Source organism: Podarcis bocagei (assembly GCF_964188305.1).
Source record: "Podarcis bocagei genome assembly, chromosome: 3".
Taxonomy (NCBI): Eukaryota; Metazoa; Chordata; class Lepidosauria; order Squamata; family Lacertidae; genus Podarcis; species Podarcis bocagei.
The window spans coordinates 24,768,386-24,786,720 of NC_138127.1; the positions used below are offsets into that span (position 1 = coordinate 24,768,386).

Sequence of the window (18,335 nt, forward strand, 5' to 3'; positions counted from 1 at the left end):
TTTGCGTTGCTTCGCTAGACGAATTTCCCTATGGGCTTGCTTTGCAAGACGAAAACGTCTTGCGCTTTTTTCTTAAAGCCGCTTGAAGAGGCGCAGTTGCGACGGACCGTGCTTCGCAAGACGAAAAACATCACAAGACGAAAAGACTCGCAGAACGAATTATTTTCGTCTTGCGAGGCACCACTGTATAAAAAAGTTCCTTCCAGTAGCACTGTAGAAACCTCTAAGGTGCAGCTGGAAGGAACTTTTTAATTTTGTTTCGACTAGGGCAGACCAACATGGCTACCTACCTGTAACTAGTAGTAGTTGTAGTCTTTCTGCTAAACTTTTAGTTTGCAGTGCTGTGTGATGGATACTTTTGCAATTAGAAAAGTAGTGTGTATATGGTTACTGCATTTTTTAAAAAGATATTTTGTTAAAAATGCTGCAAAACTTATCTTTTCTCATTTATCCTGACTATATATTTGTTTGCATTGGAATTGTGTTTGAATATGTACATTTATTGTTTTAGAACATGGCAAGCTTCAATATTCTAAGTTAAGATTTCTGCAGTGTTAAATCTTTTGTTTTTGTTCCATTTAAATAAGCCATATATTTTCTGAATACAGCTTTTAATTATTTCCCCCCAGAAAAGAATATCCTCCTAACATCCAGAAGATAGAAAATGACTATGATAGTTTGTCTCGGCTTCAGGAGATGCGTAAGTTTTTTACTTTGTTTTTACTTCCATTAAATGTCTGTCAAATAGGTGTACATTATATATGGACTAAGTGCATTAACAAATGTCTGAGTAGAAGCACTCTTGATAAAATGTGTTAGAATGGCGCATGTTGGCTGCTCTGTCAGTAGCTGAAATGTGTTAGTTGAGCTGACTGGAGTATGTTTTGGTTTCATCAGTATGCATTAAATGTGCCTTTGATCAGTGGTAGACGTCATGGGAGTGAATAAACTTAAGCTTCATCCAGGTAACACACAGTTGATCAAAGTGGGTAGATTAAGTAGGCTAAATCTGCCTGTTATAGATGAGATCAAATTATCCTATACTGTATAGACCAGAGTTTGGACCTGGATTTGTTACTGGATTTCCAAGTGGCAGCTGTGGCCTGCAATGCTTTTTCTTGGTTTTGTTTGGTATGTTAGCAATACATGCTGCAAGATTACACATAGCTGGCCATTGTCATTTGTGCATTGGTTACCTACAGATTAACCTACTGAAGGAGTTTCCAAGCGTAGTTTCATTCTGGTGGTGTGCAGTATATCTGTAGAAATAAATTAAAAATTGTACAGCATCTAGCACAGTGCTTACAATGGCTACAACAGGCAGAAAAAACTTGTTCTCTCTCACACACTTTGAGTGAGCAGTAGATGCTTTCAAGAAGTACCAGCTCAGACCTTCCATTTAAACATGGAGCTAGGCAGTTAGAAACTTTTTCTGCTGTTTTTAGAGTGATATAAAGGAATAAATTCGAGTTACATTGTTCTTCAGCTGAGGACATTGGGAAGTTGTGGTTAATGATTTCACTTTCCCCTTTCAGAAAGTGTGATGGAGAACAGAGAAGAGTCTGACACAGAGTCAGATTCGGGAATTACGAGGAAGGTACAACTGAAACGTCACTGCACTTTGTATCAGTCCGGTTTGCTTCCATCTCCTGCTACCAAAAAATGTGCAACTCACTTAGAGGTGGGTTATATGGTGAAAGTTCCTTAAATTCTGTTAAATTCATTCAGAAGTTGATATTGTTAGAAGGTTAATTTGCATTTTTAGGTCTTGGGCTACATAATATCTTGTTGTACTTTGGCTGCAGGTGCCATTGCTACCACAACAGCACTGGTACTGTGTTTTTAGCAGAAAACTGTTGCCAGTCAAAACTTAATTGGAAAGCAAAGAACTTGATTTCCCAATACTGTTCCCCAAAACGTAAACTTGGTGATTCCTGCTTTTTGGCTTGCATGCACATACATGTACTCTGCTGTATGGAGAGGGGATAGAATAATGGTGAACATAATGAATATTGTTACAGATAGGTAGCCGTGTTGGTCTGCCATAGTCAAAATAAAAAAATTCCTTCCAGTAGCACCTTAAAGACCAACTAAGTTAGTTCTTGGTATGAGCTTTCGTGTGCATGCACACGAAAGCTCATACCAAGAACTAACTTAGTTGGTCTTTAAGGTGCTACTGGAAGGAATTTTTTTATAATGAATATTGATTACATTTTGAACATCTGCCCCTCAACAATTCTAACATTGCTTCCAAATTATTGAAGATGTTGGGTAGACAGTGATGCTTAAAGGCCTGGTAGGTGAATGGCAAGAAGCTCTGGGGCTGACGGGGCAAAAGGATATGAGGACTTGGAAACTGTGTGAGTAAAGGACAGAGGTAAAGTAGAATGTGGGTTGAACAACACTGACTTGAGGGAAGACTAGAAGTGGAGGCACAGGCCCAAGTAAAATGATGTGACCTAATAATTTGAATTATGCAGCCAGGTTCTTGTGGCAGGTTCTCAGCCTGAAATTTCACAAAGAGATTGCTTAAATTTCCATCTTATCGCTTCAAATCTGCCTAAGCCTTATAGGATGTCTGATGTGTTTATTTTGAAAATGTGATCAAAATAAATACAGCTACTTATTTTCTCTCTCCCCCCCCCCCTTTTAATCCCTAGGGCTTGGAACAGAATACTTACTCCACCGTTTGCCTATGCGTAGGAAAACCAAATGAAAGTCAGATCAAATGCCAAATGTGTGGAAATTTTTGTAATGGGGGCTTGCAAAGGCAGTCCATGCAAAGTGTTCAGTTAAATGATTCTTTGGGACCTTTAGCACGAGAACCTATACATGAGAATTCAACAGGGCAAAAATCTTTAAACACAGGACTAAATGCAAAGAAGTTTTATGGATCTTCTCCTGGGGCAGTTTCAGTTGATTTCACAGCGAGGCGTAACATCGGCTCTACTATGTTGCGGCTGAATGGAAAAGTAGGTTCTAAAATTACAGGAAACTTGAGGCAGAAGAATACAACTGCATCTGATCTAAATGATCCAAGTAAGTTTTAAATCATAGAACAAATAATGCTGTGTGTGTGTGTGCGCGTGTTATTAAGTTTTTGGAAAAAATGTATACATATAAAACAGCGATTTCAAACAATAAAATACAGAGTTCTTTTGAACCCATAGACTTCCTAATAATGCTGGTTATACATTAATTTGTAAAAAGTCCCTCTCTTGGTAGGGATAATTCTGAGGAGAAAACAAAATGCAAGATGTTGCTTATTGGTTTTGGTGCAAGCAAAGTAGTTCTGGACTTGCCACTGCTTTGATGGAGATATGAGGAATGCTGCCTTGTGTTCCATGGAAGAAAAGTGGGGTATAAATGTAATTAATACTGAGTAGAGAAGGTAGGGAGGATTTGTTGTTGTTGTTTAGTTGTTTAGTTGTGTCCGACTCTTCGTGACCCCATGGAGCACCAGAGCATGCCAGGCACTCCTGTCTTCCACTGCCTCCCGCAGTTTGGTCAAACTCACGCTGGTAGCTTCAAGAACACTGTCCAAGCATCTCGTCCTCTGTCGTCCCCTTCTCCTTGTGCCCTCCATCTTTCCCAACATCAGGGTCTTTTCCAGGGAGTCTTCTCTTCTCATGAGGTGGCCAAAGTATTGGAGCCTCAGCTTCACGATCTGTCCTTCCAGTGAGCACTCAGAGCTGATTTCCTTAAGAATGGATACGTTTGATCTTCTTGCAGTCCATGGGACTCTCAAGAGTCTCCTCCAGCACCATAATTCAAAAGGGAGGATTATCACCCTATAAACTAGGTTTCTTTAGCTCTGTCTTAAACCGTTGGTTACCTGAAAGGGCTGTGGGGTAATAATGGTCTTAGTAGCCTAGATCTTAAAAGTTAGTCTTAGTAGCCTAGATCTTAAAAGGTCACCACCTCTAGTTACTAGTATTTTGAACTTGAGACAAATGCTTTTCCTTTCAGTTGTCCTATCCAGTGATGACGAAGAGGAGGAGGAGATTGGCAGCACTAACAGAATTGAGAGCATATCGCCACGTCCAGCAGATTCAGCCTGCTCTTCTCCTGCACCTTCCACAGGAAAGGTGGAGGCAGCCTTGAAGGAAAACACTTGTGAACTAGAACAAAGGTTAACAAGTATTACAGCAGACACAGAACCTGCAGTCATATTACCAAGAAAATCAAGAATGAAAGACCAGGTAGTCCATCCATATGTAGTTTGAAATGATTGTGTAAGCGCATATACAGTATAGATAGATAAATGTGAACATATGGTAGTTAATACATGCAAATATTCTGCAGTATTCTTATGGGAAAATAATCTACTCTTGAGCGAAACAAAACATGACGTTATAGTTTTCCTCTCTCTCTCTCTCTATTGGATTTTCTTAACATCTTCAAATGCTATTTAACAAATCTGGACCACAATCTGGAAGTGTGTGTGGCTAATAGTATAAATCCAGCAAGGCGTTTGAAAACATCGGATCCCACAGACTGTGTGACAAGCTGCTTTTGAAACTTGGAAGATTTAGAAGCAGGTTGAATAGAGAAAGTTGCATTCTAAAAGCAGGGGGGTGGGGAAGCACACTGGGCACAAGCAGGTCCATATGCATCATTAAAAGTGTTCCCTGGATTGGGACTTTGCTTCAACCATGTGAGAACCAGTTTCCTGTGACTGCTTTTCACACTGTTCTGGTAGTTTACATTGTCAGAGCCATTTTAGAGGAGCGATGTAACTTTAGTGTCGGATCAGTAAGATTGGGGGAAGAGGATGATTCTTTCATGTGGTTCACTCGTCCTATGTGTTATTTTTAGTCCTGTAGTATCAGTGGAGTATGGAAAGTAGCAACAGGGAAGTGGCTTCAACAGTGCAGCTGGTATGTGTGAACTAGCTGTCGGTAAGCAAAGTGACACCCAGCAAGGACGATAATTTCCTTAAAATTAAAGTACTTTGAAAATTGTCCCAATTAATAGCACTTTAATATAAGGATTTCGTGGTGGGGATTTTTGTTTTTTAGTTTGAGCATCTCTGCAAGAATTGGATAAACAAAGACAAAAATGCACCATGAGCAGTGCTGTCAAGGGGGACAACTTTCACGGTATGTTAATTTAAGACTTAACAGTCGTGGCAGCAATTCTTTAAAAAAGGGCGTGTTCTATGTAACAGTTTATCTTCAAACCTCTGAAGTTGCTTATAGCTCTTAAATATGTGGTTTCTTGAGATTTGTGGAGATATTATACATGGAACATGCAAAAGATATTCCAGAGAAGTCCGCTGAACAGAGGACCTGCAAACATACGCTAACAAAAAGGCAACATTTAAACAACCCATACAGACTGTTAGGCAAACCTGGTAAATTAATATTAGAAGTTATGTAATAGAAATTATAACAAATCACTAATGTACATTATTCTTGGCAAAATTAGAGGGTCACAGAAACTTTACAGAAATAAATTTCACATAGTGTGCTTGTCCAGGGCTTATAATAATGTAAAAAGAAGAAACAGACTGGCTTTGATATATGATATCTATTTTACCTCTGGCAGGGAACCTAAATTACTTGATTGTCTTTCTATAATTTTTTGTGATCTTCCAATTTTGTATTTTAGTCACTTAGTTGGATCGTACTCCTCCCTCATTCCCAGTTAACCATTGATTTCAGCGGGAGGACATGATTAAATCTTGTGGTGAAATCAGTGGGATTTGTTTGGATTGTGCCTGTGGTGTTGCTGTACAATAAAATAATGCAGTCTGATGTTACTTCATTATTTCGATCTAACCTATTTTCATGGTTTGTTTTGAAGTGTTTCCTTTTTGTTATTCTGCACGTCCTCTGTTCTGCTACCCTACTATTCAGTCTCCCCAACTTGATTTGAGTAGGACTCTTAAGCTATAACTGGTGTGAGGTGATAGGTAGTGCAGTTTATGCGGGTAAATATAGTAAGCCAATAAATGCATGCGGCAGAGAAACAGTTAGACCAGATCAAAAAATGTATATATTCTTTTGTAGTCTCTGTGTAGTCCTACATATGGCATTGGTGCCTGTGCCAAGCTCATTCAGGAAACTCTTAATGCTAGACCATGGGCTTGGTAGGCTCCTTGTCTCTAACTTCCATACACATGTATCAAGAGATTGTGGCACTAGCCTTCCAGTCAATTCTCTTTTGACCATCACAGCAGTAGCTTGCGTAAAAACTGCTTTTGGCTAGGATGCCTCTTTCTCTTCTCTTTTCTTTCTTTATTTCTCTGAACAAACAAACTTAATGCCTTTTACTTTTGTCATTACAATTATTTTTGCTGTCCTTGTTCAGAATTTTATTTTTCCATCTGTGACTCTTCTGGTGTGTCTCCTACCTCCCTGGAATGTTTTTATCTCTTGCATACTTCCATATGTTTACAGAAGTTTGGATTTTTTTTTCTAAAGAAAGAAAAGCTTCAGTTTCACATTTCCCCCCATCAATGCCTTTAATGCCTGATCATCTTTAAAGGCAACCTTTGAAGTAAAAATGTTTTGATGAATTCTGATAATTATTTTTCAGTTTGGCAATGTTGTAGCCAATGCTCCAGTAAAACGGCGCAAAGTCCTCTCCCAAGAACTTGCTACTGACGTCGTCGTATCTTTAAAATATCAGAATAATTATGAAAGCGTCATCCTAAACTGTCGAAGCATAAGAATAGGAACCCTGCGAAGAATGGTGGTGGAGCCTGTAATTGTAAGTAAAAGAATTAATATTGTGCTTCGTTAGTTCCTGCTTTATAATAACAGATAGGTTAATGGGGCATCCAGGTTGAGAGTAGAAGGTAGGAAGCAGATGAAAATGGAAACTTTGAAGATTTTAAGGAATCAGCAGATAAAATGGAGTGATGAAAAATGACTGAGCTACAGTATCAATAGCAGGTCATGGAAGGAGCCAAAGTGTGAGAAACACAGGAAGTGTTTTTCTACTATCACCTTGTCTTTTAAAGGAAATTCCATAGTAAAGGCTGCGAAGAGCAGTTCTTGAAGGTAAGAACAAGGGAATGACAATAGCAGTATTTGGGAAGTCTTTCAAAATATGGAGGTCAGAGGATCTGGAGATTTGGATGGGAGGCAGAAGATAGCTGGGCCAACAAGATGAATTTTGAAATCCTTAAGGAACAGGTTGGAAATGCAGTTAGTGGGCTGGGTGTCAGGAAGATGATGAACTGAATTCAATTGGATATATGAAGATGATTATGACAATAGCAAGTTTTAATTGTTAAGACAATTACGTATATAAAAACAATTCCAATACAGGTACCAACTAGAATAAAAATCTGTTTAGAAAGCTTTTTGAACGAAGAAAGTCTTTAGCAGGTGCCAAAAAGACAGCATGCCCATTTATTAGAGTCTTGTGCATGCGTGCCATCTGTAGTTGGATGCAGAAAATCAGACGGTAACCATCACTGTTGTAGACATGTGCTACCATTTTAAAGATAATTCTATCTATACTTGTACTTCAGATTCAGGGTGTGTGTACATATTGATTCAGAAGTGTGCTTAGTTTGAACTGCCACAGGCTACAAATGTTCAAACTCAAATGTATTAGAGGACCATGTTCACCACTTAGTAGAGCTTCAGGAGACATAGTTGTGTCACCAAAAAAAAATCTAGTTCTACTTAGATTGAAAAGCAGCTATCATTTCCACTGCAATGAAACGTAGTGCTGTTTACACAAAAAGGAATAGTTCCTGCAGGTTTAGAAAGCCATGTATTCCTAAATTTCTATAAAATTAGTATACCAACCACAGATGCTACTTCATTATATCCTGCATACCTCTTAAAATGCATTTCTTTTACAATCAAATGATGCTGGGGTTTAGAAAGTGGGGCTTTTATGTCAGGAGATGCAATTTCTAATCTGGTTTGTGACTAGGGCTTTGATTTTGAAAAATAGGTTGGGAAGGTTGTTAATGAGACAGTGGCCTAGATTCAACTAACCCAGTGCACCAGTGGAAGCCATCATAAGGACTCCTACTTGTGCAATGGGGCTTTTCCTCATGCCTCCCCCAAATCCGCTCTGGAGGGTCAAGAAAATCCCCAGAATTGAACACGGGGGGAGGGGGAAAGATTGGGTTGTTCTATCTGACAAGCAGAAAAGTTCGTGCTGACAGAACGATCAGAAGAGTGTGATGTTGATTTTCTCCCTGTGTGTATAACTTCAGTAATTTGGACCTTCTCTTTCAGTTTTGCCTAGACTATATCAAGATACGTCTGGAAGGTTTGTATTTCCCTATTCTAAGTTATAATTTGGGCAGCTAGCAGTGCTTGGTTTGGAATTATTAGTGTGCACAACAGCTGTACTAAGTACTGAGAATGGTGGAAGAATAATCTATGTATTTGGATTTGGAGTTTCTGATTTAATATGCTTACCACAGAAGATAAATGTTTAGCACCTTTTCACTGTTTGAAATACGGTAAGCCTAACTTACCATGTCCTGCCCTTGCTTTGCATATAATAGGCAAGAACAGGGGTAGACTTACCTGCTTTGAATGCAAAAGATTCCAGAATCAATTCCTAATATATCCTGGTAGGGTTGGAATAGTCCTGCCTGAAACTTGGGGAACCGCTGCCTGTCTGGGTAGACAGTACTGAGACAGATGGCCTGACTTGTAAACATAGGAGACTGCATTATTCCAAGATGGGGATCTTGGATTTGAACTAAAGAAGTGTTGGTGACATTCACCCCTTCCACTGCTTTCCTCTGTGTACCCCCAAAGTCACTCCAGAATGATACGGGTTGTGGTGTGAGTGGACTACAGAGAATGGCAGAAGCGCAGAATGTGCTCCTTCTGTGAATGGAAGTTCTTCTTGCCCAGTTGCAGATCCAAGCTCCTGTGTTTGCTGCTGAATATATTGTTTTAGCCTTAAGATACAATATTAGTCATACCCATAGTAGACCCATGGAAATAATGGATACTGAATATCATCACATGTAAATAGTGCATAACTCTTTAAGGGACAGTTTCCCTTCTTGTAAAGTAAAATTGGATGGTACAGGGAATATACCTAATATTGTATGACTATTCAGTGGTTCCTTTTCAAAAAAGATCTTGGAAATAATAATCGCTCCTTAAGTATTAACTTCATGAATTTCAGTTTTAAAACTGTCAAGCCAGGCAGAGAGACACACTACGAGGCTATATTTGATAGTAGGGCAAATATACCTATTGCAAATTTCAGAGATAGATTAACAGGTTTTATTTTCTTGAAATGCATACAGTTACATTTTTCAGATAATGTTAATGTAAGTATCTCTGACCAAAATATGTTTTGAACCTTTCTAGAATCAGAAAACGATACTAGAGATATTTCTTTAAGAACATCTGACCTTACGAAGTGTGAGTGGTGTGGTGTTCGCAAGTTGCCAGTAGTTTTCCTCCAAACTATACCTGCTGCTTGTCAGAGCCTGAGATCCCAACTGAAGATGAACAGGCAAAAAGATAATGTCTGGTATGACTGTAAAGGTGCAAGTAAGTGAACCTTTGTATGCTATTGAAACTTAAGGTGTTTTAAAATATTTTGAAACAGAGATGTGTTAGAGATGAGCTGTATTTCACTAAAAGTTATTTTGGTTTCTCTGAAAATGCTCTAATTAAATAGCACTAGAAAAAAATAGCCATATTTTGCCAGCATCAGAATTCAGTGGTACTTTTAGGTTAATAAATGGAGACGGTATATTTTTGTCTGGCATATTTAGAAAATTTTGTCTAGATCATGTTGAGGACAGCATAGCATATTTTGCATTTCCCAACTTCCTGAAGTTTTAAGTAAAACACTGGTTTGGAATGTTTTATTGCAATTATGCTGCATTTCTGGGAGTGACCCCTCCCAAAGAATATTGGTGGAGGGGGGCAAAAGGGTTTGGCCCCCAGGAGTTGGCAGCCCTGGTATGTGTTATGTCCTTTTTTCTGGGCAGGGGGTTAATATCTTTCATCAGATTCTTAAAGGGATCTGTGGCCCAGAATAGGTTAGGAACCACAGTTCTCTCTACTCTACTCAGAGATAATTGTGTGCAGCACAAAACTCTGTGTGTGCTGTTATGCTCAAGCTGCCCTTTTTTGGGATCAGTATCTTAATACTACTCCCCCACCCCCCACTTGGGTGATCTTTGCTACCATTCCAGAGAATAGGAAAGTAGTTAAGCACTTGAGCTGCGGAGTAAAAAAGGGGGTGCCTGAACTGAGTTTGGTGTCCGTTTCTTTCCCTTTCCATCAGTCTCTTCAGCAGCTTGCACGAGTAGCAGTTGACATAATGTGCCCTACTCTAGCTTTTTCATGAGCAGAACCTTTTCTTTAGAATGAGGCATTGAATTTTAGTTTTGTTCCATTTATATGGCGGTTTCTTATGAATAATTTCTTTAATTGGTTCAGCCAGGGACCTCTTAGCTGTGATTGTTATTCAGACATTTTTAATGTGCTGTAAGCTGTCCAGAGCGGCTGGGGAAACCCAGCCAGATGGGCAGGGTATAAATAATAAAATTATTATTATCAACTTTAATTTTTGAAAATGTAAGCATTATGGTTTTAAAAGTATGCTTTCATTGTCTCCTAACTCTTCCCCCCCTCCATAGATCCTGAAGAACAATACATCATTTTAATTTTTGAGACGGGCCTTGATCCACATGCAAATGCAATATTTGAAAAAATAATTGTTGATATTGGTGTTAGGAACAACATTTCTGATTTTTTTGTGAAGATTACATTTGAAGAAGCAAATAGTAGGCTTGTGGCCTTTACAAAATCCTTTGAAGACACTTCTAGAGGAAGCACGGCTCATAAAGAAGGCAAAGCAAAACATGTACTACTCCTTTTCTTCAAAATTGAATTAAAATGTTAAATAAGTTGTGAAGTCATTTGTTTAGAAATGCCCTTTGCAATGTTCTAGATAAATTTTATCAAAGAGAGGGCCAAAGTATATATTTTTGGATACTAAAACTGAAAAAAATGAAATGTTATCAAGTCAAAATATATGCTTTCCATGTAACATATTTTGTCAATGTGATATTTCAGCTATTTTATGTCTGTTTACTAAACAGAATATTTAGTCAGGTTCTGATCTTAACTTAATATCCTGGTTAATAAATCAATATTAAAATTGAATTACCTGTTTCATACATAATGGGGAATCTGGTTGAAACAGTCCAGGAAATCTGCACTGGAGCTGACATAGAGCAGGAAAGGGGAGGGGGTAACAGAGGAGGGTGCAGGCCTGGTGCTCATTGTCTGTACCATAAACCATGGTTTTAAGATGCTGGGACCATTACGTCTCTATGTGCCCACTGTGTTCAAATTCATATTCTATTTGGTTTCAACAGGTAGTTTTTATAAAAAGAGGGACATGCTGTGCTATTTGAGAATTGGAAAGGATTTTAATATTTTATGACTTTGGTATTGCATTGTAAATAAGTATTCTTTTTTCCCCAAAGGTCTCTGAATCCAAAATGCAGCTGCGAAATGCAACCCAATTCCAGTTTTTTGATGATGATGAAAGTGTTGAACCACATACAGTCTTTATAGGTCCTATAGAAAAGTAAGAGGTCTTTCTGAGTGTTGTAATTATTTCCTAAATAATTCAGTTCAGTATTTATTTAACTTTTTTTTATTTTATTTGCAGGTTGATCGTTTATCCCCCACCTCCTGCAAAGGGTGGTATTTCTGTGACCAATGAAGATCTTCATTGCTTAAATGAAGGAGAATTTTTAAATGACGTAATCATTGATTTCTATTTGAAGTAAGTTGTTTGAATGTGTTGAAACTTTTTGTGGTGTCTGTCTAACTTAGGCAAGTTGATGGACAAACCTTAAATTCTAAATAAAGTATATCTGCCGAAACTATAAAGTTATTACATTTGTCTACTTTTGTCTGCGTAGAATGTCCAGGATGTGGCAGTCTTTTCAAGAATAACAGGTCTTTAGAGGCAAAAATGAAAGCATTGTTTTATTTTGTTCTTGTTTCTCTTTTTCAAAATAAAGATATCTGGTGCTTGAACAATTGAAAAAAGAAGATGCTGATAGAATTCATGTATTCAGTTCCTTCTTTTACAAACGCCTTAATCAGAGGGAGAGGAGAAATCTCCAAGAAACCTCAAAGCTTACGTAAGTTTGGTTAAAATATGTATTATAAAATTCCAATTTCAGCATGTCTCATCCATCCCCTGTGGGGACAATGGCATTTTTTAAAGATGAACTTCAGACTCAAGGCCCTCCCTTTCCAATATAGTTATAAGGAGATTGAAAATAAGAATTTACCATATGCTTCTGGCTGCACCAGAGAAGGGGAGGGAGGGAGCACACAAGCCAGAGGGTCATGTACATCTGACCCAGATTAACATGCGACAAATTCATTTATCATAAATTGAGTAGAAGAACAGAATGGTGCTTTTTATAAGTAAAAGCTGTATGATTTACCACTTGGCAATTCATTTTGACTTTTTTAAAATATTATTTCTGCCCAAACAACTGAAGATGCAGGAGAAGTCCTAAACATATTCACATAGCTGGTGCCACAAGATTGTGATAATAGTCAAACCCTCATTGTTGGAGAGGAGAATACATAAATATCACCTAAATATCAATCCTTGTGTTTTATATTGTTTTATATTGATGTGTTCACAGAATTCAGCAGAAACGGCATGGGCGAGTGAAAACATGGACACGACATGTTGATATCTTTGAAAAAGATTTTATTTTTGTTCCTCTTAATGAAGCGTAAGTAGAATTTGTTCTGCTATGACTAGTTCTGGGAATGTGTGTCTGTTATCTGAGCCATGTTCTCAACTATCATACTGTCCAGAAAACCCTGGATATCATCTGTATGTAACCCCATCTTCTCTGGGTCCTGAGTTATTACTCTCTCAGTATACATACCTTTTCCCCAACTATCCTTCCCCCCCCCCCTTCTCTTCAACTGTCAGAACCACAAACTGAGTATTCTTCCACCTCTCTGATGTCCTTGAAGATTCTCTTTTGGTTCAAGTTCCCCCCAGTAGGGAAACTAGGTCTACAGAGAGATCCTTGCATAAATCACTTATCTGGGAAAATTGGAATAGGTGGTTGCATTGCAATGCGGCTTATCTATTTGTTTGAAGGACACATTTGCTCCTGAGCAGTGCAGCTAGTATGGGCAAAACCAGCTGTGTTTTTGGTACATATTGTTTTCATGATGAAACACATGCTAGGATTGCACAGGTCATCGGCTGTGTTTGCACGTAATGCTAAACCATGATGTGCTATGAGGATGAGCTTGAATGAGCCCAAGCAAAGCATCAGGCACACACATGTGCACAAATTCCCCCATTCCCCTCCTGACCACACAGGATGAGTACAATGCAATCACATCTTCGCACATCTGACTTGCGTAATTTCAAATATATGCAGTTGAAGGCTAGCTGGTTGAAATCCCGCAAGGTTTTTTTGTGCTGGGTTTTTCTGGTGCAAAAAGAGCTTTTTAAGCTCTCTGCCTTGCTTCCCAAGCATAGCTGTCTCCTCTTCTTGGATCAGGGATGCAGCTGTGAGATTTCGTGGGAACTTGGATGGCCCTGCAAGATCTCATAAGAGCCAATGTACCAGTTCCAAAAGCCCTAGGTAGTTCAGTTTGGGGTTCAGTTCTAAGGGTTTGAGTATATGTGTTTTTTGCCTATACAGTGGTACCTTGGCTTAAGTACTTAATTCGTTCCGGAGATCTGTTCTTAAGCTGAAACTGTTCTTAACCTGAAGCACCACTTTAGTTAATGGGGCCTCCTGCTGCCACCGCACTGCCGGAGCACGATTTCTGTTCTTATCCTGAAGCAAAGTTCTTAACCTGAAGCATTATTTCTGGGTTAGCAGAGTCTGTAACCTGAAGCGTATGTAACCTGAGGTACCACTGTACACAGAACCTTTGAAATGGAACGCGTAAGATGTGATTGCTCTGTACTTCAGCAACATTTAGTTTCCCTTTTTACTGAATCCTGGCTTTGCATTGTGCTTGACCAGGGAGCCCGGTTTAAAAATTTACCAGAAATTTCCAGGAGGAGGCAATTTTTACGTTTCCCTTTACAGTTTATACATATAATTATTGTGCCTTGTTCTCTAAATGTGACCACACTGTTTACATATCTGAATGTGTGAAACAGATGTCTATGATAAGAATGTAAATAACAAACTAATAATTTCGGAGTTATTTGTTCTATACTAAATGAGTAATACATATATATGATGATAGCTGTTGAGTCAATTCTTAGTTTTGTTTTTATTTTTTTCAGGGCCCATTGGTTTTTGGCTATCATCTGTTTCCCTGGTTTAGAAAATGCAATATATGAGACCAATCCGTACTACCACGAAAACGTATCTATGCAGGTTAAATCTTCCTCTTTGGATCAAGAAAGAAGCACTTCTTCTCCTGTACCTAGTGAATTGAATCCGTTACATCACTCCACTTCTGCATCTTTTACAAAGAAGGTGCTGAACAAGAAACATATTGCAGCATTAACTGACACAAGCATAGAAGCCGGGGAGACTGAATCACAGTATTGCAAAAGAACCCCTTCTGTGAAAAGTGGCTTAAAAAAACTAAATCAGTTAAACAGCATCCCAGAAGGACTGAGAACTGTGGAATCTGTGTTTCATAAACATGACCATAGGATTTCAGAGGCAAATGGCATGCAGAATGAAGATAAAATTCACATCCAGGCTACGGGTATGTACTTTTGGCTATATATGTTTGATATTTGGAATTTGATACCTTATTACTGCTAATATAACTTATATATTTTTTCCTTTAAATAATTAAACTGCTAAAAAAAATCCCAGAGAATGATTGGGGGGGGGGAGTGTTGAGACTGTAGCACTTCTAAAACTAAGTGGGAGTTCAATACGGAGCATATCTTGTAAAAAAGTATATCAGGGATTGCTGGTGGGAATGCCCTCTGCTGAGCATTGGCAAATAGCTACCACTGACAGTAAACAATACTGTGCTAGATAAGCCAAGTATATGCTTACTATAAGACCACTTTCTAGATTCACATTAAGAATCCCATTTCTTTAGAATCAGCCAGCCACTAATAAGATTTGTTCTACACATTTTCCTCCAGCTGTGCATTAAATGGTAACATTTCAGTATTGCAAAAACACCAATGTAAGAATTTCAGCTGATCCACGGTAAATGTGCAGTGGTTGGTGAATCTTGGCTTGGAAACTAAAAACTCACATTTATATTTTCTTTAGTTAGAGCTGCAGAAATGCTAATATAAATTTAGTTATAAATTTCAAGTTTAGATTTTCTTCAGATCATCACTGTTTTGCTCCTTCTGGAGATTTAGATGTGGAATTCAAAGACCACCAGTTTCAAAATCAGAAATACAATCAGTGATGCCTCCTTAAGATACTAAGCTTTACTGGTTTCTAAAAATATGCAGCATTCAGTACTTTGTTGAAGTAATTTGTCGCTGAGGTAAATGTATGAGGAAGATGTCTTACTATCCATGGGGCGTCTTTTAAAGGACTCACCCTGTATAACTAGAGCCTAGTGATCAGCTTGTTTAGGGTTGCCGTATTTCAATATTTTTTATTTTTTTTTAGGATGGCCCCAACATTGTTGGGTAAACCTAAGCTTTTTGAGCTGTTTCCACAGCTCTTTCTATTGCGCTGCTTTATGTCCAGATTTTCCCTGACATCTTGTTGATTTGGCAACACACACACCCCGGACACCATTTTTACAACATATTTTACATAGTGAAATATGTGGTCCTGTTCACACATTTCAATAAACCCTGTTTTAGTGCAACTTTCACAAGCTGCAGTGAGCCTTGGGCTGATGGGGATAAACCAAAAGTAAAAGCTAAAACTTCTGAAATCCTACTGGCCACAAGGGAGGAAGGGAGAGAACAGAATGCCCAAGCTCAAAGTTTGCTGTGTGTTTTTTCCTACTTGTGCACATTGCAAACCACACTAAACGAAAATATATCATTTCACAACTGGAGAAGAGTAAAACAGTCTACTTAGTTCTGATCAAGCAAACTATTTGATTTGTCTGCTTAAGCAGTTCTTGTATAGAAAGTGTGCATCTGTCTAATTCATAATAGCCAAACTGGCTCACTGCGAATGGGTGGACTCAGTGCGAGTGGGAAGATTGTGACTGCTTACCTACCTACCTCCTCTAGTCCTGTTGCTGGCTAAGCTGCTTTTTGGCTTAGGGTGTCATTTCAACCTGAGCTCCAAGAACAAACTTGGGCTGCAATTCCTGCTCTGTCTGGGGCAAGACAAATTACAAGCCCAGGTTCTGACAATGCCCTAAGCCAAACCACAATTTAGGTCACAATAGCAGGACCAGGGAAGGAGCAAAGTGGCTGCAATCTCCTCTCTGGGAATGCGGTTTGGCTTAATGTTATGTTGAACACACAACAGAAAAAAAATGTTTCACAAGCTGACATCCTGCTGCTGTGTTGCTGTGTGTGCTATATTGCTTCCCAGTCAGTACAGTAAGCTATGTCTCAGCACTGCTGTGAGATGTAATTTAGCTGAGTGTTTTTAGGTTGATAGCTGAGCCCAAAGTCTTGAACCCACTTGCCTGTAAATCCCGTTGAACTCAATGGGACTTATTATTTAATAGGCATGGATAGGATTGCACTGTTGGAAGTATAGATTTCAGTTAGACATTTGTTCTCATGTATGATGCTGACAAAAAAAACATTTATTCCACTTTGTGGTTTACTGTTCCTGTCCAGAAGGTAATCTATATAATGTATATGTCTATGGCAATTCTGTTTTCATTTTTTTACTAATTGTTGTGGTTAATGCAGATGGTTTACAGAAAATTAGACTAAATTACAGTGAAGATTCAACTGACAGCACTAAACTAAATGAAGATGAACTAATAGATTTTTCAGAAGATCAAGATAACCAGGTAAAAAGTCTAAACAGCATTACTTGGATATAACTAGTATTCTTTATTTCTAGGGGTGAAGGTGTTTAAAAGAATTCAGTAGAACAGGTATTAAAATGTAGCAAATAACCTGTTAATCACCTTTTCAGTACTTTTTTTTTAAAGTAGGTGTTCAGCATTTTTGTAGTTGAGGTGTTCTTAGTGTAGTGTATATTGCAAGACTCCCTCAACAACCTATCAGTCATTTATTTGAGGCTAGTAAACTAACGTACGATGGCAATGTGACACTTAACTGTGTTTTCAAGTGGCTGTGCTTTTGCAAAGACAAATGGAAGATTAATTTTAACTAGTGATACGTGTGTGTGTACATGCGTGTATTCTATATATTAAAGATATATATAAAGATTAAGGCTTCTTACTTAGTGCTGTTAGCACTGCAGTGGTACCTCAGGTTACATATGCTTCAGGTTACAGACTCTGCTAACCCAGAAATAGTACTTCAGGTTAAGAACTTTGCTTCAGGATGAGAACAGAAATCGTGCTCTGTCGGCGCGGCAGCAGCAGCAGGCCCCACTAACTAAAGTGGTGCTTCAGGTTAAGAACAGTTTCAGGTTAAGAACGGACCTCCAGAACGAATTAAGTACTTAACCCGAGGTACCACTGTATTTCTATTTCAATAAAATACAGCCTAGCATTTCTCCAGTACTTCTCTGGAGCACTTTCCGTGGTTATGTTCCCAACTCCAGCCACTAGAAGGCGAGCTTTATCCATCATTTTAATCATCAAAAATTGAGCAGAAAGTGCTTCTTTGTTAAACAGAATTTTGGACTGTGTTAAAGTTTCACTTTAATGTGGAACTTGTTCCACATTACATGCACCAAGGGAATGTTGCTTTTCCCTTTTTTCTCTTCTATTATTCAAGGATATCAGTCCAGTTATATATTAAATGGCAGTCTTTATTTGAAGAGTTACTAGTGTGGTTTTCAATTTCAAAGACTATACAGACTAGTACTCACAGGCTGTCCTGTTCCTTCATCCAATGAGTTGTTTTTCCTTTCATCAGCTGTATATGTGAGGCATAGTGAGACTGGATGCAGGTCAGTAATTTCTACCTAGAGGGACTTCAGAATCTTTTTGGAAAGCATTTTCACAGCTGTTCAGGAAATAAAAATTGCCAAGAAAGAAGTTCTATCCTCATAGTCCTTGTGGTACACTTGAAATACTCTCATCCTGTGATACTTAGATTCTGAATAGGAAGATGGCTTGGCTTTATAGTCCTCCACCTAGAAATTTCTAAACATAACCCTTTATCTAGCTTTTATATTCTTAAATACTTTGTAATCTTTGTCTGGGTTATTTCTAGCCTTTCCTGTAGGTTTTCTTTTGGCTAGTTCTCCTGCCTTTATTCAAGAGCTAGAGGCAATCTACTGAATGTAGTTTCTGTGTTGT

General features: G+C 38.4%; 1 protein-coding gene across 3 annotated transcripts in view; it reads left to right on the forward strand.

Annotated features, from left to right (window-relative positions):
* The window catches only part of SENP6 (SUMO specific peptidase 6), a 73,880-nt gene that overhangs the window by 47,907 nt on the left and 7,638 nt on the right, over positions 1-18,335 (forward strand). For all 3 annotated transcript variants that reach the window (XM_081187337.1, XM_081187335.1, XM_081187336.1), the window contains 14 exons: positions 630-700; positions 1,536-1,681; positions 2,661-3,039; positions 3,970-4,202; positions 6,544-6,717; positions 8,211-8,244; positions 9,312-9,497; positions 10,598-10,824; positions 11,453-11,556; positions 11,641-11,757; positions 11,999-12,121; positions 12,641-12,733; positions 14,269-14,702; positions 16,804-16,907. In XM_081187337.1, the coding sequence (XP_081043463.1) occupies positions 630-700; positions 1,536-1,681; positions 2,661-3,039; positions 3,970-4,202; positions 6,544-6,717; positions 8,211-8,244; positions 9,312-9,497; positions 10,598-10,824; positions 11,453-11,556; positions 11,641-11,757; positions 11,999-12,121; positions 12,641-12,733; positions 14,269-14,702; positions 16,804-16,907 (2,425 nt within the window). The remainder of the gene's footprint in view (positions 1-629; positions 701-1,535; positions 1,682-2,660; positions 3,040-3,969; positions 4,203-6,543; positions 6,718-8,210; positions 8,245-9,311; positions 9,498-10,597; positions 10,825-11,452; positions 11,557-11,640; positions 11,758-11,998; positions 12,122-12,640; positions 12,734-14,268; positions 14,703-16,803; positions 16,908-18,335) is intronic.